Below are 22,231 nucleotides of genomic sequence, written 5' to 3' on the forward strand. Positions count from 1 at the left end.
CCTTATATTCAGATGGCATCTATAACCCAAAAGCTCTTTGGTGGCCGTGGCACAGGTGTCCCTCTTGCAGCACCACCAGGGCAGGCACCCACTTGGCACCACCCCCTCAAAATCAATCAAAAAGCAAAATACTGACCCAAAAGCAGGGTATGCTTTCTAGGGGAAAGCATACAGATGCCTTCCTTGGACTGTGAGCAGCCAGGAAGCTGGCAATGCCCCAGCAGCTGCCCACTGCCCCCACCTGGGACTTGGTCAGGGAGGATTTTGGGGTAGGGGGGTCAATGCCTCCCTCCTGCATGCCCACCAATGGGCCCGGGGCCAAGCTTGTTGGCCTCCCAGAGCACAGCCTTCTGCACGGGGGGTGCTGCCTCAATATGCCAAGGAAAACTCCCTGTGGGGATATAACAGCCAATAAACCTAATAAAAGGTTTTTTTCCCATCACCTATGCCTGGGACTTTCAGATGCGTAATGGATCCATGCATGCATCTTCCAGCGTGGACTACACCCCTCCCTAAGCAGTGCGAGAAACAATCTGGATCTAATCAGCAGCCCCAGGGTAATGGGGCGTGACTTACAGGTTTGTTAAAAAAGCTTTCAGAACTGTCCTTTCCCTGCCTCCTGCCATTAGGGATGAAAACAAATATAACAGAGGAGCCTTTTTTTAAATGTTCCCATCACTAGGGCTAAATAAAACTCCTTGTCATTCACCTTCTGGAGCAGCAGGTCAGACCGATGAGTTTTGTAGGGAACAGGAGAAATCACAGATTTGTCACTGAAAAAAAAAGAAGAAAAAAAAAGAAAAACCAAAAATCATTGCAGATGCGTTAAAAATAGCGAAGGCGTGAAACGCCGCCGCCAGCTCGGTGCATGGGAGTGACGGGCTGCCCGGGCGGGCGCCTGCCAGCGGCATCTCCAAGCGTGCACAAGCCCCAGGGCAGGCAGGGGGCACAGCGGCACGCCGAAACAGGGACGGGCACCGAAGAAGTGGGAAGCTGGGCCCGGCTGGTGCCCGGCCACCATGAGGCACCTCGCTCCACTCCTGCATCCCGGAGGAGATGGGGATGCCCCCAAGGCACCACAGGGTGGTGGGCAACGGGGCTTGCGGCAGCAACCGGAGGATTTCCCCCTTTGTGGCTTAGCGGGGAGAAATTCGGCTGGGGATACAAAGACTCTGGCAGGCGGCAGTGCCGGGAGCAGCTGGGGAGGGCAGGACAGGCACACGGGGACCTCAGCCCTGCCCCATGTCCCAGCGCAGCCCCATTTCTTCTGATTTTCAGACAGGTAGCGAGCGCTTCCCGGATCACCTACACACCCCACAGATGTTTTAAACCTATGGCTTCACCGGGGTCCCGATCCAGTCCCGCGTGTGCCCCCGGCACGTGGCCGTGCACATCCACACCAGCAGCTCCCCGCTGGCTTCAGCTAAAATTTGCCAGCAATGGCACATAATAAAAGCGAGGCGAATGCTGCCCCGTGTGCTCATCATGTTATCATTTACATTGTTTATCTGTAATTGCATGGGCAGGCTTGCAATCAGGATAGCCTTGGCCAGCAAAATTATTTATCAAAACCAGTTTTCCCCTATTTTACTTCCCTATTTAGGCAGGAAAACACAGCTTTCCAGCCCACAGAATTACCCTGCAGCCCTGAGACTGACTGCAAACCTGAGCAGGACTGGCCTTCCTCCCTGCTGCCGTCGCTGTCCTCGGCGGCCATGGCACCACGCGCAGAGCCCTGGCTGGGGAGCGGGATGCAAAGCCTGGCTCAGCTCAGCCCCCCTCAAACAGTGCTGCCCCCCAAAGGCGCTGCACTGGCTCCAGCATCCTTGGGGACACACCAGCACCCTCCAAAGAGCCCTTCCTCCCCTCTGGGCCATACTGCCAGCTTGGGGGCACCGGGAAGGGAAACTGAGGAATTTCACCCAACAGGAGCCTGTTTTCTCCCAGAATAAGCTGTAGGGAAATAAATGGTAATAAAACACTCGCCAGGTTAGAGGATCTCTGCTCCAGCACTAACTGGATGCCCCTGTCCGTCCCCACGCTGCCCGCTCCCCTGCCCGACAGCCACCCCACATTATTAACAGCCTGGTAAACACAGCCCGTTGGTTATTACAAAGATGCCAAAACCTTACTACTTCTTGTTCCTTCCAGTTAATGTACCATAGCCGAGGATGAATTGCTATTACAAGGAACTAAAAATAAAAATGTTTCAGAGGCTGTAATTGGCTTGTCTTGTTGGGCTTTTTAAGGAGCCAAAGTACCAGTTCCAGGCTATTAGCCCTAAGGTTGTAGGAGAATGGTGTAAAATATTTCTTCATTAACACCCTACCTTCTCCATAGAGGTGTTTTTCTTTAGGTTTTTTTTTTTGCCCCGTTTCCTTCTTCATTTATTTTTTATTCTTTTCTTTGTAAAAGATGTGTGTTATCAAACAAGCCTTAGTTAAAAGAGGTCTTCGAAAACCCAGAGATGATATAAATAGGCAGGGCTCGGTGCAGCTGGAGAACCAGCCAAGAGCCTTCACTCATCTATTCAGGTCATTTTTCTACCAAACTTACATAATAGTTCTCAATTGCATCTGTAATCTCGGGCCGTTCTTAATAATCAGCACCGAATCTTACAGTCCTCAGGGAGACAGTGCTCTGTGCCGGCAAGCACCCAGCCCACCGGCGTGGGACAGGGACCACCACCAGCGTGGGCTGCAAACCCCCTGTGAGGCAGCCAGGGGAGCCCTGGGTGCTCCCTGGGATGGGGACTATGAGGTTTTTTCCTTTTGAGGCTTTTCGGTGCTGCTTGGTTATTAAGAGCTTTAGTTACCACCATTGCTTAATATTGGCAACAACCATGACATAACCAAAACCACTTATTCAGCACAACCCTTCTTTCAAAAGAAGCAGATGCTCTGCTGAGGGAGGACTGGGCGGCTTGGCCCCAGCCATCCTGGCGAGGATGGTGACGATGCAGCAGCAAAACAACAACAGTTTACGGTCACGACTTTAAAACTGGCTTCAAGCCCTGCCATTTGCAGAGCCTGGGAGCACCTTGGGGCTGCCCTCACCACCTGCACAGAGCCAGGCACGGCAACTACAGCCTGGAGCAGCACGGCATTAAAATAAACAATAATAATATCAATAATGATGATGGCCAATCTCTCGATAACACTGCACAGCAGGGGAAGCTCAGCAGAAAAATTACGACAGAGCCTTTTACTCCCTGCTTTTGCACAAGGAGAAGGATGACATGTTGTTTTGCGAAATGACAACCCAACGGGTATTTACTACTTTGATTTTGTCATTTGAAGGTTGCTGCTAGAAGACTATTTCTGTTAGGTACAATTGCTATTTTTTGATAGTGTCTAGGCAATACCTTGTTAAAGAGGGCAAAACAACAGTTATTAATTACCCTAATTAACCCAATTCATAAGACACATTTGTGTGGCTGTCATGACAACTGCTTTGACTAACTTGCCAAGAATAGCTTAGCTGTCCATTCAAATAAATCCCTGATAATTACTAGTCTAGTTTACTGGGCTTCTGTGATAATAATAATTAGTGCTACTGTACAAAAGGTCACGCTAAACAGTTTATGAATGATGCATTTCGCATGGTGATTACATGAGTCACGCAGCATCCAGCAAACGGACGCAGCCACGTTTCCAACATGGCGAGATGTGATTAGATGGGAGCCAGTGGCTGCTCTGCCTGCGGACAGCACGGTGGGCTGAGGGGCAGACGTCATTAGGGTCAGAGGAGAAATAACCAGGGAGAAGTTGGGTGAAGCTGGGATGGCCACTGACCTGCCTCCTCGCAGGACAACCCAGCCGGCGTGTCCATCCGTCTGTCCATCCAACCACCACAAGCCAGGAGATGGTACTCTACTTCTAACGAAGGCACTGGTAGACACCGAAAAGCTTCCAAGCCTGGCCGTCATATGTCGGTATCTCACCTCGACACCTTATTTCCCTCCCCTTCAGTGACAGTAACCACAGTCCACCTCTCTGGTTTCACCATACTTCCCTATTATTTGGTTTCAGGGTGAGTGTCAAAGGGGCTGAAGGCAACGCCAGCTGGGGGTGGGCAGGTCCAGCCTCCCCCATCTCCATCTCTGCAGGAAGAAACATTCCAGCCTGTGGTTTGGGCCTCCCCATGCCCAGATGCAGCTCCAGCGGCAGGCATCGCTCAGCCCAGCATCGCTGCTCTGAGGCTGTGTGGGCACGAGAAGAAAGGGCTACTTCTCCCAGCACCTTCCTGCGCTCCTGACACAGCTATGCTTTCATTCACCTCCACAATGGGAAATCCAGGCCTGTCAAATGGCAATTTTTCTTTGCTGAGGTTTGTAGGTGAAAACTGACCCATGGGATTCCCTCTGGCTGCTCCCATACGGAGGTGAGGGGGGACAGGACCACAGTGCCCCACCACCAACACCGCAAAATCCTGCAAAACCCCAGGGCCAGAGAGGGCAGTGGGACAGGGATGGAGGCAGCACGCTCACATTTAATAGAGGACAGCTGTCAGCTCCATGGAAATCTACGAAATCACCCCATTTAGAATAAATTCTGATTAAATACCACATATGGTCCTTATTGTCCATCCCCTGTTACCTATCACAAGAGGCATCTGCATGTAAGCAGGGTCTTAATCTGCAAATATTTGTCTGCTACAGCACTCTCCTCCCTCACCCCCACCTGAACTTGCAATTATTTTTATTGATTGACTTTAGGAGAGCACCATGCACATGCCTCGAGCTGCCACGCGCCGAGCAAACAAGGGAGCAACGCCGGGCTCCGCTGTAATCATTACCGGCGCGAGCAATTGCCCTGTCACACATGGCAGGTTATGGCTTCAGACTGGAGGCAGCAAGGCCAGATGAACGCTTAAAACGTCGTTACAGTGTGAAAAGCGAGGATGTAGAAATGACACCTCCTTTCTCAACAAATCTGTTCCCAGAGCATCTTCCAGCTCTGCGGAGTTTTCATCTCGTTAAGCCTGAAGAGCCAGCATAGCCCACGGAGGGGGGAAGTGGGCTCGCGTCCTCTGCGTGCCAAAATAAACTCTGATGAGGACATCTTCGATCTGGGGGGAAGATGGATCTGAGGTCCTGAGAAGGATTTCAGTGCTGGAGCCCGAGCCCAGGCGCGCCAGCGCATCACCCGCAGCCCTGGCCAAAAGCACACGCTGGAAGATGAGGTGCTTTTATCAGACCAACAAGGAGAAATTAGGGAAACCTGATGCCAAGCAGAACCTTCCCCAGTTTTCCCAAGTGAAGCTTGCAGCTCAGTTCAATATGTTAGTGCCTAATGAAGGTTTCCCCCATATTCTGCAGGGTATAATCATTCTCCTAGTAATGAGCATGTGTTAATGGCATATTAATGCTGACAACAACTAAGTGCGGAGAACAAGAGATGAACATACTCCAAAATTTGTCTTTTTTTTTTTCGGAACAAAGGAATCCATCATGAGGCTGAGCGAGCCCCAGCCCAGCGGGAGCCCGTGGCTCCCACAGCGATGTTGCCAGCTCTGGTCCATGGGCTCACCACGGGATGCAGGGTCGGCATGGGATCATGGCTTTGGTCTCTCACTAACCCAACCCCTGCAATTAATTGACGCACAGGGAAGGATCTCAGTCCAAGCGCAGTGTTTCCCCGCACACAGGGGACACAGCCACGGTGGGGGCTGAACAAGAAAGCAGAAGAATCGCTTGCAAACATCTAGAAAAGCGTTTCACCGGGCAGGCAGGTTTGGATGCTATTTCTAATCAACAGCCGTGTGGATTTGATTACTAAATGTGACTGAAGCTGGGTCCCTGCCAGAGCATCCAGATGTGAATCTGAATATGAAAAGTCCAGGAGGGAGCAGGTGACGGGAGTCGCAGGCGCGAGCACTGAGCCCCCATCCCGGTGCCAGCGTCCCAGCCCATCTGGTTTTGCGTGACCAAGTTTACGTAAGCTCGCAGGCACGGAAAAGAACACACATAGAAATGGGTGTTCTCCTCCTTTTTCATCTTTGTTTCTGAAGACAGCTCCCAAACCCCTGACAGCTCCCCAAAACTAGCATCAGTCTGCCCCGTGGGTGTGCTGCCCACCGCCAGGCACTGCAGGGAGGTGCAGAAGCCTAATTCCCTAATTGTCCGACTCCCGTGTGCTCCCACAAGCACATACATTTAGATTTCCAGATCGATAATCAATGCTAGAATCAATAACAAGGAATTTAGCTACATTATAAAAACAGTAAAATCAGCCAATACTGAGAAATTACTATTGAGTCCTGTGTTTTCTGTAGTCACTTAGTCTAATAACGGTGAATGATATTTTCCAAGTACATTATTCAGCAATAAAACCGCCGAATTATTTGATCTCTTTCTAACCTTTATGATTCTAAGCACTCTTTTTGACCCAGATTGAATGAGGCAACATCTGCAGAGCCTTTCACAAAATTGTACTCGGCGTGCACTACTGTAGGTCTGCTGCCAAAGATAAATGTTATTATTTTAAAGCCATCATCCTCCTAATAGATGAGCAAATGCACTGCATTAGCATAGCCTGCAGAGCTCAAGCACGGGTGAGAAAATGCCAGAGGGTTTTTGCTTAATGGAATTTTACATACCTGACTTAGGATGGGTTAATGCAATCCACCAACGCGGGATTTTGAAAACCTGCCCTGTGGCATACACCTGCCATTACAAAAGATGGTATAATCCAACAAGCTCCAGATCCCCGTGAGAACCACAAAGGATTCACATCCAGATCTCCAGTGGCCAACGGGGCATCGGGACAAGGACCTCATCTACACGGCTCCGACGCACACCGACCTACACTGTTTATCACGGACCTACATGATGTATTGGGCGTGAGGAGGAGGAGTGGCCGGGGTTACCTGCAGCGTGCTGAGCGTTTCCATCAGAGGGTGTATGAAGTGCCACACCTGCAATGTGCTTCTGTCCACTGCAGCGCTAGCAGTTGCCGCACTCAAGCCTTCACCAGCCTAATGAGAACTCACCATAACTCTGTGTTAAACAGGGAGTCATGTCAAGGCTAAGTACTAATCACTTGTCCAGATGACATAAGCCATTACTTCCTTCCAAATTTAGACTAGACTGAAGCAATGATGCTTCGGTCTCTTCTCCGGCAAACCCTCCACGGGTGCTACGGGCAAGCTCTGCCCCAGCAGGAACAGCGGAACTGGGAGCTGTCAACAACCTCAGTGTCCCATTGCTGAGCCCTGGGCAACGCTCTCCTGGGGATGGTGGGGACCAGGACCGCAGGGGACCCCAGGAGACAACCCATACCGCAGCCCTGCAAGGGTAGCACTGCCTGTAAAGCACCCCATCCATCGCCAATTCAGAGCACGCTCTAATTTAAATTATAATTACACTTATAAGTACACAGATTACAACTATTTATGCTACAAATAAGACCATCCTGTATTTTAATTAACAGAAAATGATTGGAACTCAACTATAGCCTCTACTGGGAACAATATCTAATCACTTATTGAAGCGAGGCAGTGCCCAGCCCCATCGGCAGCCTGGCAGGGAAGGGGGAGCAGGCAGGGCTGGGGGTCCCCCCATTGTGAGCCCTCACAATGGAGCGGGAGGGGGCGAGAGGAGAGGTTTCCCAGGAGAGATGGAGGGCTCGTTGCTGGAGAGCCTGCAGGCAGAGCCTGTGATGGAGGCGGGCAGGGCTCTGCCCTCGCTGGCTAATGGGAATTTAGGAAAGACCTGAGCAGGGCACCCTCGGTGAGGGCAGGAGCCCAGGGACCTGGGAGGGCACCTGGCTGGGGAGCTTCTCTGGCTCAAAGCCCTTGGGAGAGACTTCAGGAGCTGGCAGCTGGAATATAGGGCTCTTCCACGGAGCTGAGCAGATGCGCATAAGGTTATGCAAAGGCTACGTGGGCTTGGCCTTAACGATGCCTTTGCATGCAGCGTGTGCTTTATGCAAAGTAAATGACAGGGAGAAACGACAGAGTTCAAATCACTCAATACAACAGGAGTTCGTTTGGAAAGTACTATAAGAAAGACCATAAGCAGCACGCAAGACAGCCCTTTTGATGTAATTAAAAAAAAAAAAATCTTACTATAAATCTTTCCTAATTTAAGGAAAAATTCTTATCTGCCATGTAAACATAGTTGCAGGAGCTTTTTTTTTGTAGTCTGAACAAGTGAGAGTTATGCATCAGAAATACGCATCAGAAATTCAAATTTACTAAAAGGAAAAACAAGATGAGACTCTACTTTCAGTATAAGCGAACCATAAAACCCAAACCAGTAGCATAAAAACGAATGAGATATATGTATGGTTATATGACATATTGTAAACTTATTTACATAATTAGGTACAATATATAATAATTCTATACACACTTCTATATCCTTATAAATATATGTGTATCATATCGTATATAATAGCTAATATATGATACATAATATACAGTATGTACTATCACACAATAGTAGGGGTTGGACGGGACCTCTGGAGCTCACCCCGTCCCACCCCCTGCTTGAGCAGGCACCCCCAGAGCAGGGGGCACAGGGCCGCGTCCAGGCGGGGGGTGAATGTCTCCGGGGAAGGGACCCCACAGCCTCCCTGGGCAGCCTGTGCCCCTGCTCTGGCACCCACACAGGGAAGGGGTTTTTCTCATGTTCAGGTGGAACTTCCCGTGTTCCAGCTTGTGCCTGTTGCCCCTTGGCCTGTCCTTGGGCACCACTGAGAGGAGCCCAGCCCCATCCTCTTGACACCCACCCTTCAGATATTTATAAGCATTGATGAGACCCCCCTCAGCCTTCTCTTCTCCAGGCTGAACAAACCCAGGGCTCTCAGCCTTTCCTCATAAGGCAGATGAATATATAACGATATAATAATTATATCATTATCTATAGGTCTTGCCGTCAGAGGAGAGGGGTTTTACTGTTAAACACAGCTTATCTCCTGACACCACATCCCACACCATCCCTAATTCCTCCACAGACCCTTGCAGCAAAAACGCGTTGGTCCCACCCAGCTGGGACCCCGCTGCATGCTGGAAAACCCTTGGAAAACCCAAAGAAGTGCCGGGATGGGGTCTCAGCCCCAGATCACTGATACAAAAGCCCAAGCGTGTTGAACTACAGGCTTGCCCAAGACACAGCGCAGCAAGCATGGCCATCAGTGAGAGACGTGATTAAATGTGAATGGGAGCTGGTGTATTTGTCTCTGTTGCAAGGTATTCAAATGAATTTTTCCAAACAGAGAGCTTGGAGCGATTACATTAGGAGATGTATAATTTGGTTATGCTGACCTCGGAATGGAATAAAAAGCTGCTGATTTCCATAATGTCGGCCTCCGATGCTCGGAGAGGTCAGGGAATGTGCAGCGATACACAAAACACTTCGGAAGTAGTTAAGCCGAGGGATTTGCTGGGACTTGCGATTTCGGGGCAGCTTTGGGGTAGTAGGGAGAGCATCTGGGGAGGTTTGGGGCTCTCGCACCGCAGGCTCTGGTCCCCCGGGAGGTGCAGCGTGCCCGCTGGCTGCCCTGGCAGGGACCGGTGAGCTTTCCCCAGGGAGGGGATAACCGGTCTCTATCTAAAGCTGAAAGCATCGCTCCTCTTCGGCAGGCTCTCAGAGAATAAAGGCTGCCGCTAGCTCCCAGACAGGCATGCCCAGGCACAGAAAAGCAGAGGCACTAATGAGAGCCATGACCTGTGCTTACCCATCCCGGTGCACATTGCAGGCACAAAAAAGTGCTGAGTTACAGTGACCTCCCAAGGAGAAAACAAGACTGGCAACGCTTGCTGAGAATTCAGCCTTCCGACTAGTCTAACATCATCGCTGATAATGCTTTAATTATCGTATCTGCTGAAAATAAGCCTTATTTCAACAGCACCGCAAACTTTCTCTGGGTTGGAAATTGTCTCCTTTTTTTTTCCTCCCCCTGCTCTATAGACGGTATTACTCAGAAGCAAGCCAAATCCCTTCCAATTATGTATCATGACGTTTCCCCAGTGTTACACTAAAGCAAGGCCCTTCACTTCTAAATGGCATGGTTTATAACAAATTGTCTGTTACACCAGACAGAAACTGATTTCCTCAAACCCAGCATATTAAAGTGAGTACATTCATTCTGGTTGTAACACACAAAATGTGATTATAACAGACACTTTGGGGGCTTTTTAAGGCTAGCGGAGAAGAGGAGGATAAGCTGGAGGGGAAGAAAGAATTGACAAGTAGAGAAATGACAGTGAAAGAGGAACAGCCACACTGATTTCATTTCTTACAAAACAAAAATCTTTGTGTGTTGTAGAAATGTGCTTTAGTTAACACCGCCAGATAGCCGGAGCAAAAACTGCCGGTGCCTCCTGAAACGAAAATTGCTCTATTGTGCTTAGAAAACCATTTCCTACAGTGAGGAGAACTCTTTCCAGGTAGTAAAAAGCATATCTGAAACCAACAGGGCCTTATCCTGCAACTGTTGCTCGCTCAAATAATCCCCGCTGCCACGAGGAGCCCAGACAAAATCAGTGTGAGTGAGGATTACCGGGAGTGTATCAAGGTTGGGGGATTAGGCCAGGATTATCACTAAAACCAGTAATTCCCCATCTTACTGATGGTGGCCACCAGCTCAGGAGGTGGCGGATCACCACAGCCATGACCCTCCAGCGCCGGGGCTGGAGCCGGGTCTGGGAGCTGTCGGGCATGTGGGTCCTTGGAGGGCTCAAGTCCTGCTGGATCAGTGGCTGCTCCACCTCGACCTTCTCCTGTGGGACCTACCAAAGCAGAACCAGAGCAAGGCCATGCCTGATCCACAGCCTGCTTGCAGTGTAACACCAGCACTGCTGCTTCCCTTCCCTGCCGCTGCCACAATGGAGCCATCCTAGACTCCCAGAGAGAGCACCTGAACCGCCGTGCTAATTCCACCTTTGGATGTCCAACCTCTGAAACAAGGCTCACCTGCACCCATTTCACACCTCCTCACCTCTCCCATGCCGGGTCCTGACTACCACTGCGGCCCTGGGCGAGACCAAGGGGCAGAGCAAGCTGCCGTGCCCCAGTGGATGCTCCCCATCCCGGTGCAGCATACGATGCTTTGGCACCATTTCCCAAAGCAGCACAGATTTTGCATGCAAAACTGTCTCTGAAACACAGATGCAGCCGTTACAGGCACACTGTTTACTTCTAAAACCATGAAGTCAAAACTAGGCATGTAAGTGTTACCCAAGGGTGGCTGCTCTACATGCAAGTCATCTCCTGGGGATCCTAAAAGGCTCAGCATTCAGACCAGTTTCCACACCACCCCAATGCAACATGCATTTTTATCAAGGAAGCTGCCTAATAGCTCCTATTATTTTTGATTTTTAATCTCCTGGTACAACTTCCAGTAATATCCATGCAAAAGCTGACAACAAACCCTTTTGGTTTCAAAGCTGACTTCTCCTCCGGCTCAGCAGGAAGGAAAAAAAAGCCCTCGGCAGCAGCAAAGCCTCTGACCGGCAATGCCCTTGCAGCTCCAACATGTCCCGCTCTCCCTCCTGCAAAACAAGCCAAAATACTAACTGTGGCCAAGCCTCCCGCTGTCAGCCACGATCACCAGAGCTGCTTGCAAACGCTTTTTGCCATCACTGCCTACAGCCACAAGGATGCTAAGAGGCTGCAGGCAGGGGTCCCCGAGTGGTACCCAGGCACCCATGGGACCACTAAACCCCAGTGGGGCCCGAACCCCACCGGGACATCCCCCGCCGCCTCTCGATGCTCTCTTGGCAGCCGTCCTGGCACAAGCAGAGCTGGCAGCCGAGCCCGGCCCCCACCCAAAGTAAAAAGCTTTTCAAGGGTCGTCTCAAACTTTTTTTACATCCTCAGAGCGGCCTTGCAGCCCCCACAGACGCCACTGTTTAATCCTCTCTGGATCAGCGGGGAAAGGTGGGGAGGAGCACCGACGAACCCAGTTACCACCGGCACAGCACGGCGCCGCCAGCCCCGAAACGTGCCGCCGCACGTACTGCTGCCGCGGCGCAGGGGAAATGGCTCCTGAAGCTCCACAAACAACCCATCCTTGGGGACTTTTATTTCAAGGTTCCTGACTGTTAAAGTAAATGAGCCTCACATTAAAGACCAGCTACACTGCAAACCCACCGCTGCTAGGACAGCACGCGTCTGCCGAGGCAATTGCTTGCTCCCAGACACAACCATCATATGCTAAGCGACACCACCGGCGACACATTTACCTCTGTATTTTATCTTTTATCAAACAATGCTTTGCCTTCCCATCAGGAAAAGTCACTCCCAGGTGGAGCAGCAGCGATATCTCCCCAATGCTGACACCTCGTAAAGGCTCCCAGGGGAAACGCTGGCAGCCTCGTCACTGGAGGCACTTCAAACCAGCCCAGACAACATCCCACTGGACGCACTGCAGGGAACGGTTTGGCTCTGGAAACTCCAGACTTGGGCAGGAATTTAATTTATTAAATCATCACCACCTGGAGGTGTACCAATAGTACGCTTTATAAGCATATCACCACGCCAATAGCACCTGCTAAGGCAGCGATGGGCTACAGTGGGTGCAATGCTTCTCCGTGAAAGTATCTTTTATGGAGTCTCTGTGTCAACCCTGTGTGCCAGGACAGGGCTGTCACTCTGGTCACTGCTGAGCCTCCTCACCCTCAGGGTTTTTAGGAACCAGTTGAACCCACACCGCCTGCGGGATAACTTCCCTTGCAACAGCTGGAAGCATTACAGAGGCTCTCTGCCAAAAAAAAAGAGAAGTTTCCACCCTAAATCAAACTTCCAAGCAGCTTTCAGTTGGAATTTCTCCTTCCTGTGCCCTAACCCTGCCCTTTTGTGCAAAAGCATCCCCAGGGAGTGAGCAGACCCCTGCCAGGACATGCTGCTCTCCCCAAGAGCATGCACCCAAGAGCTGCCGGTCCCTTAGCAGGACTGGACAGCCGACAGCCGCTCTCCTGCGTGCTGGCGGGGCTGCTGGAGGCCATGTGTTAAGCTGACACTCCATGGCACTCGTTACAAGAGACAAATTTATTTCCCTAGGCGAGGTACCAGCTCTTTGCAGTGCAACCCATCTGCACAAGTGTTGGGGAAATGGGGTGAACTGGAGGCACGGGAAGGCACAACAAGCGTCCCGGCTCCCTCACAACAGGGTGCACAAAGCAGTGGGGGTCTTTGGAGACCCCATCCCACCAGATCCCAGGCTAACTGCCGTGCTGGGGAGGAACACGGGCAGCACTGCTTTCTGCCTGCAGCTGCCTGTTAACTTTTTCAGCTGAGCTACGATGTTCCTGATGGTCCTTCCCTCCTCCCTGGCACCGCAGACCTCCCGCTGTTGGCGTTCACGTCTGGCGAATGCTGACGTGTGATGGATTTTATGACTGAATTTTGTCTGTGGCAGTGAATCACGGGCTGACAGGGTGCTCCACTGCTCAGTGCCTTCAGCATGGCACGAGCCAGAAACATGCCCAAGACCCCTCTCCAAATAACACAGCTCCAGGAAGGCAGGAATTCCTCAGGGATCACTGTCCCCAGCATCCCAACAGCTTTGATCACCCTGGGATGCGTCCCCCAGGCAGCTGGGCACCCTGGGCCCCAGCTGGTACTCCGCAAAGAGCACAGGCAAATCTGAGCATCGATGGAGATCCCTCAATACATGAAGGGTGGCATTTCCCACCCCTGGCCTGCCCAGGCACAGCACAAGGAGGGTGCACAAGGCAGCTTTGGTAGCAGCTCTCCCGCCTTGTTTGACCAGAGACAGGCTTATCCTAAACTGCTCCCGTCCGGACTCGGATGCAAAGCCCCTGCCTCTCCTAATCGGGGCATTTGGGAGCAGCAGAGCCTGCTCACCTCTGCGGCTGGATACGTGCAAGTAGAATATATGAGTGCTTATATCCAGGTCATTCCCATTCAGTTATTGCTAAGAAACTCTATTACAGTTTTTAAACTGACACCAGAAGTTAAATCAAGCTTTAACTCTCGGGACCAGCACCCGGTTGCCCCTGCCACACCCTCCCAAATGCAGGCGGGCTCCCAACCCCGCAGCCACAGGTGGCTGCACTGGGCTGCGCTGGGGCACGCACGCAGAAGTTGTCTCCTTGCAGCATCTCAACAGGTAACCTTGAGAAGGCAATGCCGCACGGTGAGGAGCCCGCAGGCGCGAGGGCAGGAGAGGCGCGAAACGCAGGCTGGGCGGAAGGCAGCTAAGTGCCCACAGTCTGTCATGGAGATCCCAGCAAGCCCCCCCGTGACCGTCTGGTCATTAAAAGCTGTGCCTCTCCTTTGAGCGATCCGCATTTGGGCTGGGAGCGCCCCAAAACTGGGCCAGCACTGGTATGTGACCTCTCGGGATCTGGTTCTTTAGCCTTAGCTGAGGTTAAACACCAGGGTTCAATGAGCGTTTTGCCAGTACAGACGCTGCAGGGTCAGGACTGCCGGCACCAGCCCTCTCCAGCAGCCCTGCAGACTCTTGCAGAGGGCCGGGCTCTGCTCTCTGTAGCACAAGTATAAATCTGAAGCAGCTCCACTGTCTTCAGCAGCATCATTTTGCATTTACACCAGCACACTGAACACGAAACAGAGCAAGCCATAAATATTTTAGCTGCTTTTTCAGCTTTGTTATTCTGTTCAAAGCAGGAAACATGACAAACCTTTGATTGTTTTGCTTAATACCAAACAATAATTCAAAGAGAGACAAACAAGCAACATTAAATGATGCCTGTGATGTACAGGAAAGCCAATGAATTAGAAGAACCTGATGAGGATGGCATGGATCGGAGCAGCCCCTTTCCCTGAATTCGGCAGGTTCCGCATGTCCCTCCCATGCCCCCTTCCACGCCAGCCAGCGCATCCCCATCCTGCACGGCAACGGAACAGCGCCGGGCCAGCTGTACGGGCGGTCACACCGGGCATCCTGCGCTGCCTGCATCCCTAGCACAACCCGCAGAGCAACAGCCACCAACACCACTTTCAACAACCTTTTAAAAACTCCTGTGAAGGCAACGAGTGTCTCTTCCCTTGAGCATCACCACGCTCAAAATCCACTTGCAAAGCAGCTACCTCCAGCCTCCCGGCGGCACGGAGACAGCCTGGCCTGGCCGGCCACACCGGCATCCCTGCCTGGGCACTTCTGGGGGTCTCTGCAGCATCTGGGGGTGAAACATCCACCCGCAACCACATGTCAGGGCTGCCCCAGGACCCACAAGCTGGGTGCCTGCCGCTCCCCACTGCCCGTCCTCCATCGCTCCCTCACCCCAGGGTGTCGGACACACGGAAACCACCGCTGCCTGTCTGCCCGACACTCGTTTCAGCAGCGCTTACACGAGCAGACCCGCATGCCGCAGTCCATGTGCAGGCCTGCTACCGATGCCCCGGGGCGAGGGCTGCCTGCCCGCACTCACCTCTGGCAGCGGCATCCCGTTGATGATGAGGTCGGGCTGCTGGGGGCTCTGCCCCGTGAAGGTGTGATGGTAAATGTGGTTGGAGCCGGCGTTCCTGTTGTTCTGGCTGTCCACGTTGAGGAAGGTGCTTTCAGAGCGGCGGCAGCCCAGAGGCAGGGTCTGCTGGTGGTAGTCGAAGTAGTTGAGGGATGAAGTGAGAGAGGAGCAGCTCACAACGTTCATTTTATCTGTCTCTTCCACATCCCGCGGTACCAGGCGGATATCATTCTTGCTGATTTTCTTCTTCTTGCTTGACTTCTTTTGATGCCCATAGGAGTATTCTGCGATTCTGGGGGACAGAAGGAAAATGACTAGCTGAGAGCATCCCAAACCCTGCCCCGCTAAATACACATGCAGAAACCCGGAGGGCTTGGCCCCCATCTCTGTGTAGGCTTCTTAGTCATGCACATTACGTCATGCTTTGGGTTTGGTGGCATGACATGGTCTTTAGCTTATTTTTATATGTATAATGCTTTCAGGTCAAATATGAAAAATAATGGGAAGGGAGAATGCCTCTGTTTTTCTCTAGTGTTTATAATTGCTGAAATTTAGTTACTAGAAGCAAAGTCCAGCCTGCAGAAGAGAAAAATGGAGACATTAAAATCCATGAACTGAAAAGAGTACCTGCATTCATTTCCATGCATAATAAGGATTTTAAAAGTGATTTAATTTGGTCCCTGTAATGAAAATTCAAAATGAATAGTGGATTTTTTTCCCAGTTCGTTTTCCACAGCAGTAAATAAGGCAGACCCAGAAGCAGTCCTAGCTGGCAAGCTCTATTCTCTCACACTCCAAGGGCTGTTTGTTTATTAATGCTTTATCCAAACTGCTGGTATTTTGACTATCTCCTGATAACACCTGATAACTTGAAATCTTTTCTTCAACCGCATGCTATTCCTCCCTCGCCCCCCGGACATGCCCACCCGCTTCTGCTGAGAAATGCTTTCGTCTTCTAGAAATCGGAGAACAACTACTGTGTTTTGCAAAGAGAAATGATCCTTCCTGACCCTTTTTTTTTTTTTTAACTGAAAGCTTGTTTTTCTCTGCCTTTCTTTCCCCCTTTGCTTCCCACCTGCCAAAAGAATCAACCGATTAAGTGCCTTGAATGCCTTGTGCAAAACACCAGAGGAAAAAAGTTATCGTAGAACACCACCGGAAAAAATAATGACAAATATGACTGCACTTTGCATTAACTGGGTATGCTCGGCTCAGAGCGACTGTGGCTCCTCTTTCCATAGGGAGCAACACAGCCCCAGCCGATGCCCCACAGATGAATCTGTGCATGCACAGTGCTGGGAAGCTTGGTGTTTCCCAGGGAAGCACATCAAATGCTTCCCACAGACAGAAACACACATTTGAAAGTCGGCACCTTGCTCTTCTTCTTGTTATGATAACAGCATTAAAAAGAAAAAAGAAAAAAAAATCCAATAGCTGCAACAGAAATAATGGGATGAATAAATAATACAGTTTATCTAGAAAGGCAAATATTGGACAAATATTCTTGTTCCAGAAAGCTAATTGCCTGAGCATGAAAATGCCACCAAGTAGAACAGCTCTCATATAACCTTATGTGCCTCATCAATTAACACATTTTATGAAGACTCTCCGGCAGCTGTTGTGAAGAACCTCTAAAATAAGGCACTGGCGAAGCCTAAAGGCACGCACTCAGCGCGGGAAGAGGGTGCCCCATGGTCACAGCCGCTGCTGAGCCTACCTGGTGCTTCTCTACCTCTGCAGCTGACTTCTCCTGCCCAGATGCACACTGATAACAGCCCGTGCATCCCCCTGAGCGCGCACATAAATCAGGGGAAGGCAGGGATTTCTGTTGTGCCAACAATCTATATGCTGCTGACTCGTCTAACAATGCTTGATGAAGCTTTAATTGTTTTGTTTACCTAAACGTTTAAGTTTGGCAATGCAAGAGCCCAATTATTTTCTGCAGGCATTCATTTTGCTGTCCTTTCTCTATTGACCAATTATTTAATTAAACTGCACTTCATTAATCCCTAAGCCGTCACAGTAAACCCAGGGCTTATACATATGTGTGAAGCTGTTAGGGGCACCGCCACGACGTGATTTTTATCCATTCAGGTCCTGTTCTCATTTAATGGGCCAAGCTGGCAAGAAATCCGGTATCTGAGCTTTCACTCGAAGCTAGACATCCCATAATACAGCACAGACCGACCTTTATGTGCAGATGATTTTCCCCCCATCGAGCAAAAAGGCTTATAAACGCACTTTACGCTGTGAAAACGGGGTGTAAAAACCGAACTCTCCGGCATTATTTCTACGTAAATAAAACTTCAAAGACCGCACATCCCCCTGCGCCACAGAATTGCCGGGGGCCAGCATGCGTTTCCAAGGTAGAGCAAAATTAATTTCCATCCCTCCCCTCTGAAACGACTCGGTGCCGAAGGAATGGAGAAGTCATGGCTATTTCACTAGTAACAGGATTAAACCATTTATGAGGCATTGCAGCTGCTCTTTTATGGCATCTGATTGATATTCATGTGTGGTTAGCATTTGTCTCCTAACTTGTGTAACACAGAGAATAGTAAAAGAGAGACAATAATCGCTGGGCTGTTACATATTCAGGGGACTGGATTTCCCCTATCAACCCTTCAGCGGCTCCGGGCGCGGGGCTGACCTCCCGTCCAGCATTTCGAACCCAGGAGCACGTATTCAGCCAGGGCAAAATAACACAGCGCTGCAAAAATCCTCCCTCGCCCCATCGCTCCCAGCCCACCCGGCCGTGCTGGGCGCTGGAGCAGCATCTCAGGGGGAACCGGGTGATTTTTGCCCCTATTTTATCCAGTTGGCCCCATCGCCAGCCGTGGCGAGGAGCCGCATCGGGCACACAATAGCTCTTTTGAACGGCGAGCGAGGGCTTACGGATGCCACCGCGGCCGCTCGCCCCCTCTGCTGCGGGGATGCTGCGGTGGGCTGGGGGGCTTTCCCTCCTCGGGAGCCCGGGGAGCTGCGCTGGGGACAGGTGGGCTGCCCACGGGAACAACCTGCGATGGAGCATGTAAAATCAGGGATGCTGCAACAGATTGTCAAGCCGCACAATTAAGTCGATTCGTTACTCGACACAGATTTCTGCTCTCCTTCCAGAGAACAATTTTTTAAAGCTTTGCAGGATATTTCCTTAGGGGGACGCGAACCTCACTTCTGTTCCTAAAGTAAATTTAACACACACACGCACCCCTCCCCCAAGTATACAGCAGCAAATGGAAAGGTAACTGTGATGGCAAAAATCAAAGCAGACCGGCAGGTACACAGAAACAAAGGTGCCTTTACCTGCAGTTATAGGTCCTGATTTCCTTGTTATCCCTTTTGCACTTGACTGCCACAAAGATCATGGTGACAAAAAGAATGGCTGCAATAGACCCCAGGGCAATAATGAAAATCAGGGAGAGGTTAACAGATCCTATGGACTCCTGGGCGTCCAGGGCTGGAGACAGGTATATCAAAATCAAGGCAGAAGCTGAGAGCGATGTTTTCCCGTGGTCATGAGCCACCACGATCAACTCATAGGCTGTCTTTGCATTCTCCCCAAAGGCTCTGGTGGTCCTTATCTCTCCATTGACCTGGTCTATCTCAAAAAATCCTCTGTCTCCTTCCACCATTTCGTAGGAAAGTCTGCCATTTTCACCCTCATCATAGTCGTCTGCCTTGACCACCGTCACCAAGTAGCCAACCCCCGCGTTCCTGGGGATGTACACCTCTGCTGTCCCGTTGACCAGCGTCGGGGCCGTGATCACGGGGGTGTTGTCATTGACGTCCAGGACAATCACCCTGACGGTGGCATTGCTCTGCAGAGAAGGATTACCCCCATCTTTTGCCAAGACCTTGAACTCAAAGGCCTTTGTCTGTTCATGATTGAAGGACCTCAAGGCATAGATATCTCCAGAGTTGGGGTTGATGGAGACATAGGTGAAGACAGGCATGTCCCTGACTTGGGAGGGCACAATCTGGTAGGAGACGCTGCCATTGAGGCCCAAGTCAGGGTCCCTGGCTGAGACTGAGAGGAGGTAGGCCCCCGGGGTGTTGTTCTCCTGCACAATGACCTGGTAATAGGGCTTGGAGAAGTGGGGATGGTTGTCATTCTCATCGGTGATCTTGACAGTGAAGGACTTGGTGGCCTGCAGGGAGGGGACACCATTGTCCTTGGCCTGAATAGTGAGGTTGTACTGGTCCCTCTGCTCCCGGTCCAGCCGCCCATCCACCAGGATGGTGGAGAAGCTCTCGTACTCCTGAAGCCGGAAAGGCACGTTGCCCAGGAGCTTGCACTGCACTCGCCCGTTGGCCCCAGAGTCACGGTCTGAGACCCGCACCAGGGCGATGACATACCCCGGTGGGGCATTCTCACTCACCTCCACCAGCTCGCTGTTGACAGAGAGGAGGTTGATGAGGGGTGGGTTGTCGTTGGCGTCCTGGACACTGATGGTCACTTTGCAGTGGGCGGGGATGGAGTTAGGCCCCAAGTCCTTGGCCTGCACATCCAGCTCATAGACGTGACCCTCCTCATAGTCGATGGCACCGCTCACCGTGATGAGGCCACTCTGGGGGTCGATTTGGAAGAGCTCCCGGGCCCGCTCAGACACGTAGCTGTGGAAGGAGTAGAGGACCTGGCCGTTGGTGCCCTCGTCTGGGTCAGAGGCATTGAGGCGGATGACCGGCGTACCCGGCGGGGCATTTTCAGGCACGCTGACGGTGTAGGCCGGCTCCTCGAAGAGCGGGTTGTTGTCATTGGAGTCGATGACACGAATGCTGAGCTCCACCGTGCCGAAGTTGGGCGGGTCACCGCCATCCAGCGCTGTGATCACATAGCTGTAGTGGGACTGGGTCTCGCGGTCCAGGCTTTTCTCCACTACCAGCTCAGCAAAGCGGGACCCATCACCCCGCGTCTTGGTCTCCAGCCCAAAGAGGTCATTGGGGGTGATCTCGTAGCTCTGCACACCAAAGCTGCCTGAGTCTGGGTCGTAGGCACTCTCCAATGGTACCCGGGTGCCCGGGCTGGCTGTCTCCGAGATTTCCAGCTCGATCTGGTCGGTGGGGAAGCTGGGCGCGTTGTCGTTGAGGTCCTTGATCTCCAGCTTGATCACACAGATCTCCATGGAGCTGGACATCACCTCCAGTGAGATGACGCACTTGGGGCTCTGCCGGCACAGCAGATCCCGGTCGATCTTCTGCTTGGTCACCAACAGCCCCGACCCAGGGCTGATGTCCACCAGGTGGGGAGCCGAGTTGGAGACCACCCGGAAGGCGGTGGGCTGCCGGGGGTCCAGCACAAAACCGGCGTCCCGGGCGTCCTTGGCGACGTTGGCGATCACCGTGCCGGCCCGCTGCTCCTCCTCCACCGAGTACTTGAGGTTGACGAGGGCCCCGGCGCCGGCCCACAGCAAGGCGGCCCCCAGCAGCGCCGGGAGAGCCCCCATCGCCGCCGCCGCGCCGCGCCCCGACGGACACCGGCCGCCCGCCTCAGGGGCCCGCCGCCCTCATGTGGGCAGCGCCCGCCGGGCTGCCCGGCGGCGGGCGGGCGGGTGCGGGCACCGGAGCCGCGGTCCCCCGCGCCCACGCCAACGCCGCCCGCTCAGGCGCTGCGAGCCGGCGGCGCCGCGGATGGGCCGGGCATGGCGTGCGGAAGCGGGAGATGGAGCGGGGTGGCGAGCCGCGCCGAGCCGAGCCGAGCCGCGCCGAGCCGAGCCGAGCCGAGCCGAGCCGAGCCGAGCCGAGCCGAGCCGAGCCGCGCCGAGAGAATCTAGCCGAGCCGCGCCGAGCCGCGCCGCGCCGAGCCCGCTCCCGCCGGCGCCCGCTGCGGCGGCCGCACGCCACTGCCCGCAGTCCGGAGCGCCGGCGGGCGGCGCGGGGGCGGGCGGCGCGGGGGCGGGCGGCGGTGAGCTGCAACCAATGGGCACTCGGGGGCGGGGCCTGCGGGCCGCGCTGCAGCCAATGGGTCCGCGCCGAGCCGCGCTGCCGGCCGGCGGGGCGGGGCCGGGGCGGGGCCCGCGGAGCGGCGCGGCCAGGAGCGGGAGCGGAGCGGCGGGGGGTGGCAGAGCCGCGGCGGGAGCTCGCTGCCCCGCGGCGCCGAGCCCGCCCCGGTGCCCGGGAGCTGCGGGCGTACCGGCGGCTTGGGGCGCCGCGGCAGCTGCTGCGTGGCCGCGGTCACCGGCCGGTCCTTCTTCAGCGCCGCGGACGCGCGCGGGGCGGCGGCGGACCCACAGGCGGGTAGCGCGGTGGGCGCCGCGGAGCCAGGCAGCCGGGACCTCCGGGTCCGTGCTGAGCGCCCCCAGGCCCGTTCAGTCGCTTTCCCTCAGGAGCGGCAGTGAGCCCGCCCCGCCGGGGCGCACCGCAACGCGCCCCTCCGGGCACGGTCCCCCGGGAGCCCGCGTGGGACCAGGCACAGCCACGCTCCCCCGGGCGGCTCCAGCTCCGGCAGCGCTCCCTGCTAATTAGTGGAGCAAGCACCGTGCTACCGCCTTGTCTTCAAAATGAAACAAAACCTGTGCAGTCCGTGTGCCGGTGCCTTACCTCGGGCGTCGGCGCGTGGCACGCAAGTTCTCGGGGTCTAATTAAAGGGGGCACCGGGAGGGTGTCACCGTGCCTCGGGCACGGGGGCGGTGCTGCCGGCCGGTGCAGGCGGGGCGCTCCGCCTGCTCAGCTCGGAGCCTTTCGGCTGCAAACTTTCAGACATGCCGTTTCCCCCCACCGCCACCCTCCCCGATGCTAAGAGAAGGGCCGGGTGCCAGCGCGCCCCTGCGGCAAACCGCCCCGGGAACCCGCCGATCGATAGCGGCGAGACGGCGCCGCGGCGGGGAAGGCA

At 53.4% G+C, this 22,231-nt stretch overlaps 1 protein-coding gene across 2 annotated transcripts in view; it reads right to left on the reverse strand.

The window, feature by feature from the left end:
- The window catches only part of PCDH19 (protocadherin 19), a 59,803-nt gene extending 38,550 nt beyond the window's left edge, over positions 1–21,253 (reverse strand). For both annotated transcript variants that reach the window (XM_064462904.1, XM_064462903.1), the window contains exons 1-2: positions 18,706–21,253; positions 15,367–15,694 (exon numbers count right to left, since the gene is read on the reverse strand). In XM_064462904.1, coding sequence (XP_064318974.1) covers positions 15,367–15,694; positions 18,706–20,846 — 2,469 coding nt within the window. In that variant the 5' untranslated portion in view covers positions 20,847–21,253. The remainder of the gene's footprint in view (positions 1–15,366; positions 15,695–18,705) is intronic.
- Positions 21,254–22,231: the final 978 nt, after the last annotated feature.

This window comes from Phalacrocorax carbo, chromosome 11, assembly GCF_963921805.1.
Source record: "Phalacrocorax carbo chromosome 11, bPhaCar2.1, whole genome shotgun sequence".
Taxonomy (NCBI): domain Eukaryota; kingdom Metazoa; phylum Chordata; class Aves; order Suliformes; family Phalacrocoracidae; genus Phalacrocorax; species Phalacrocorax carbo.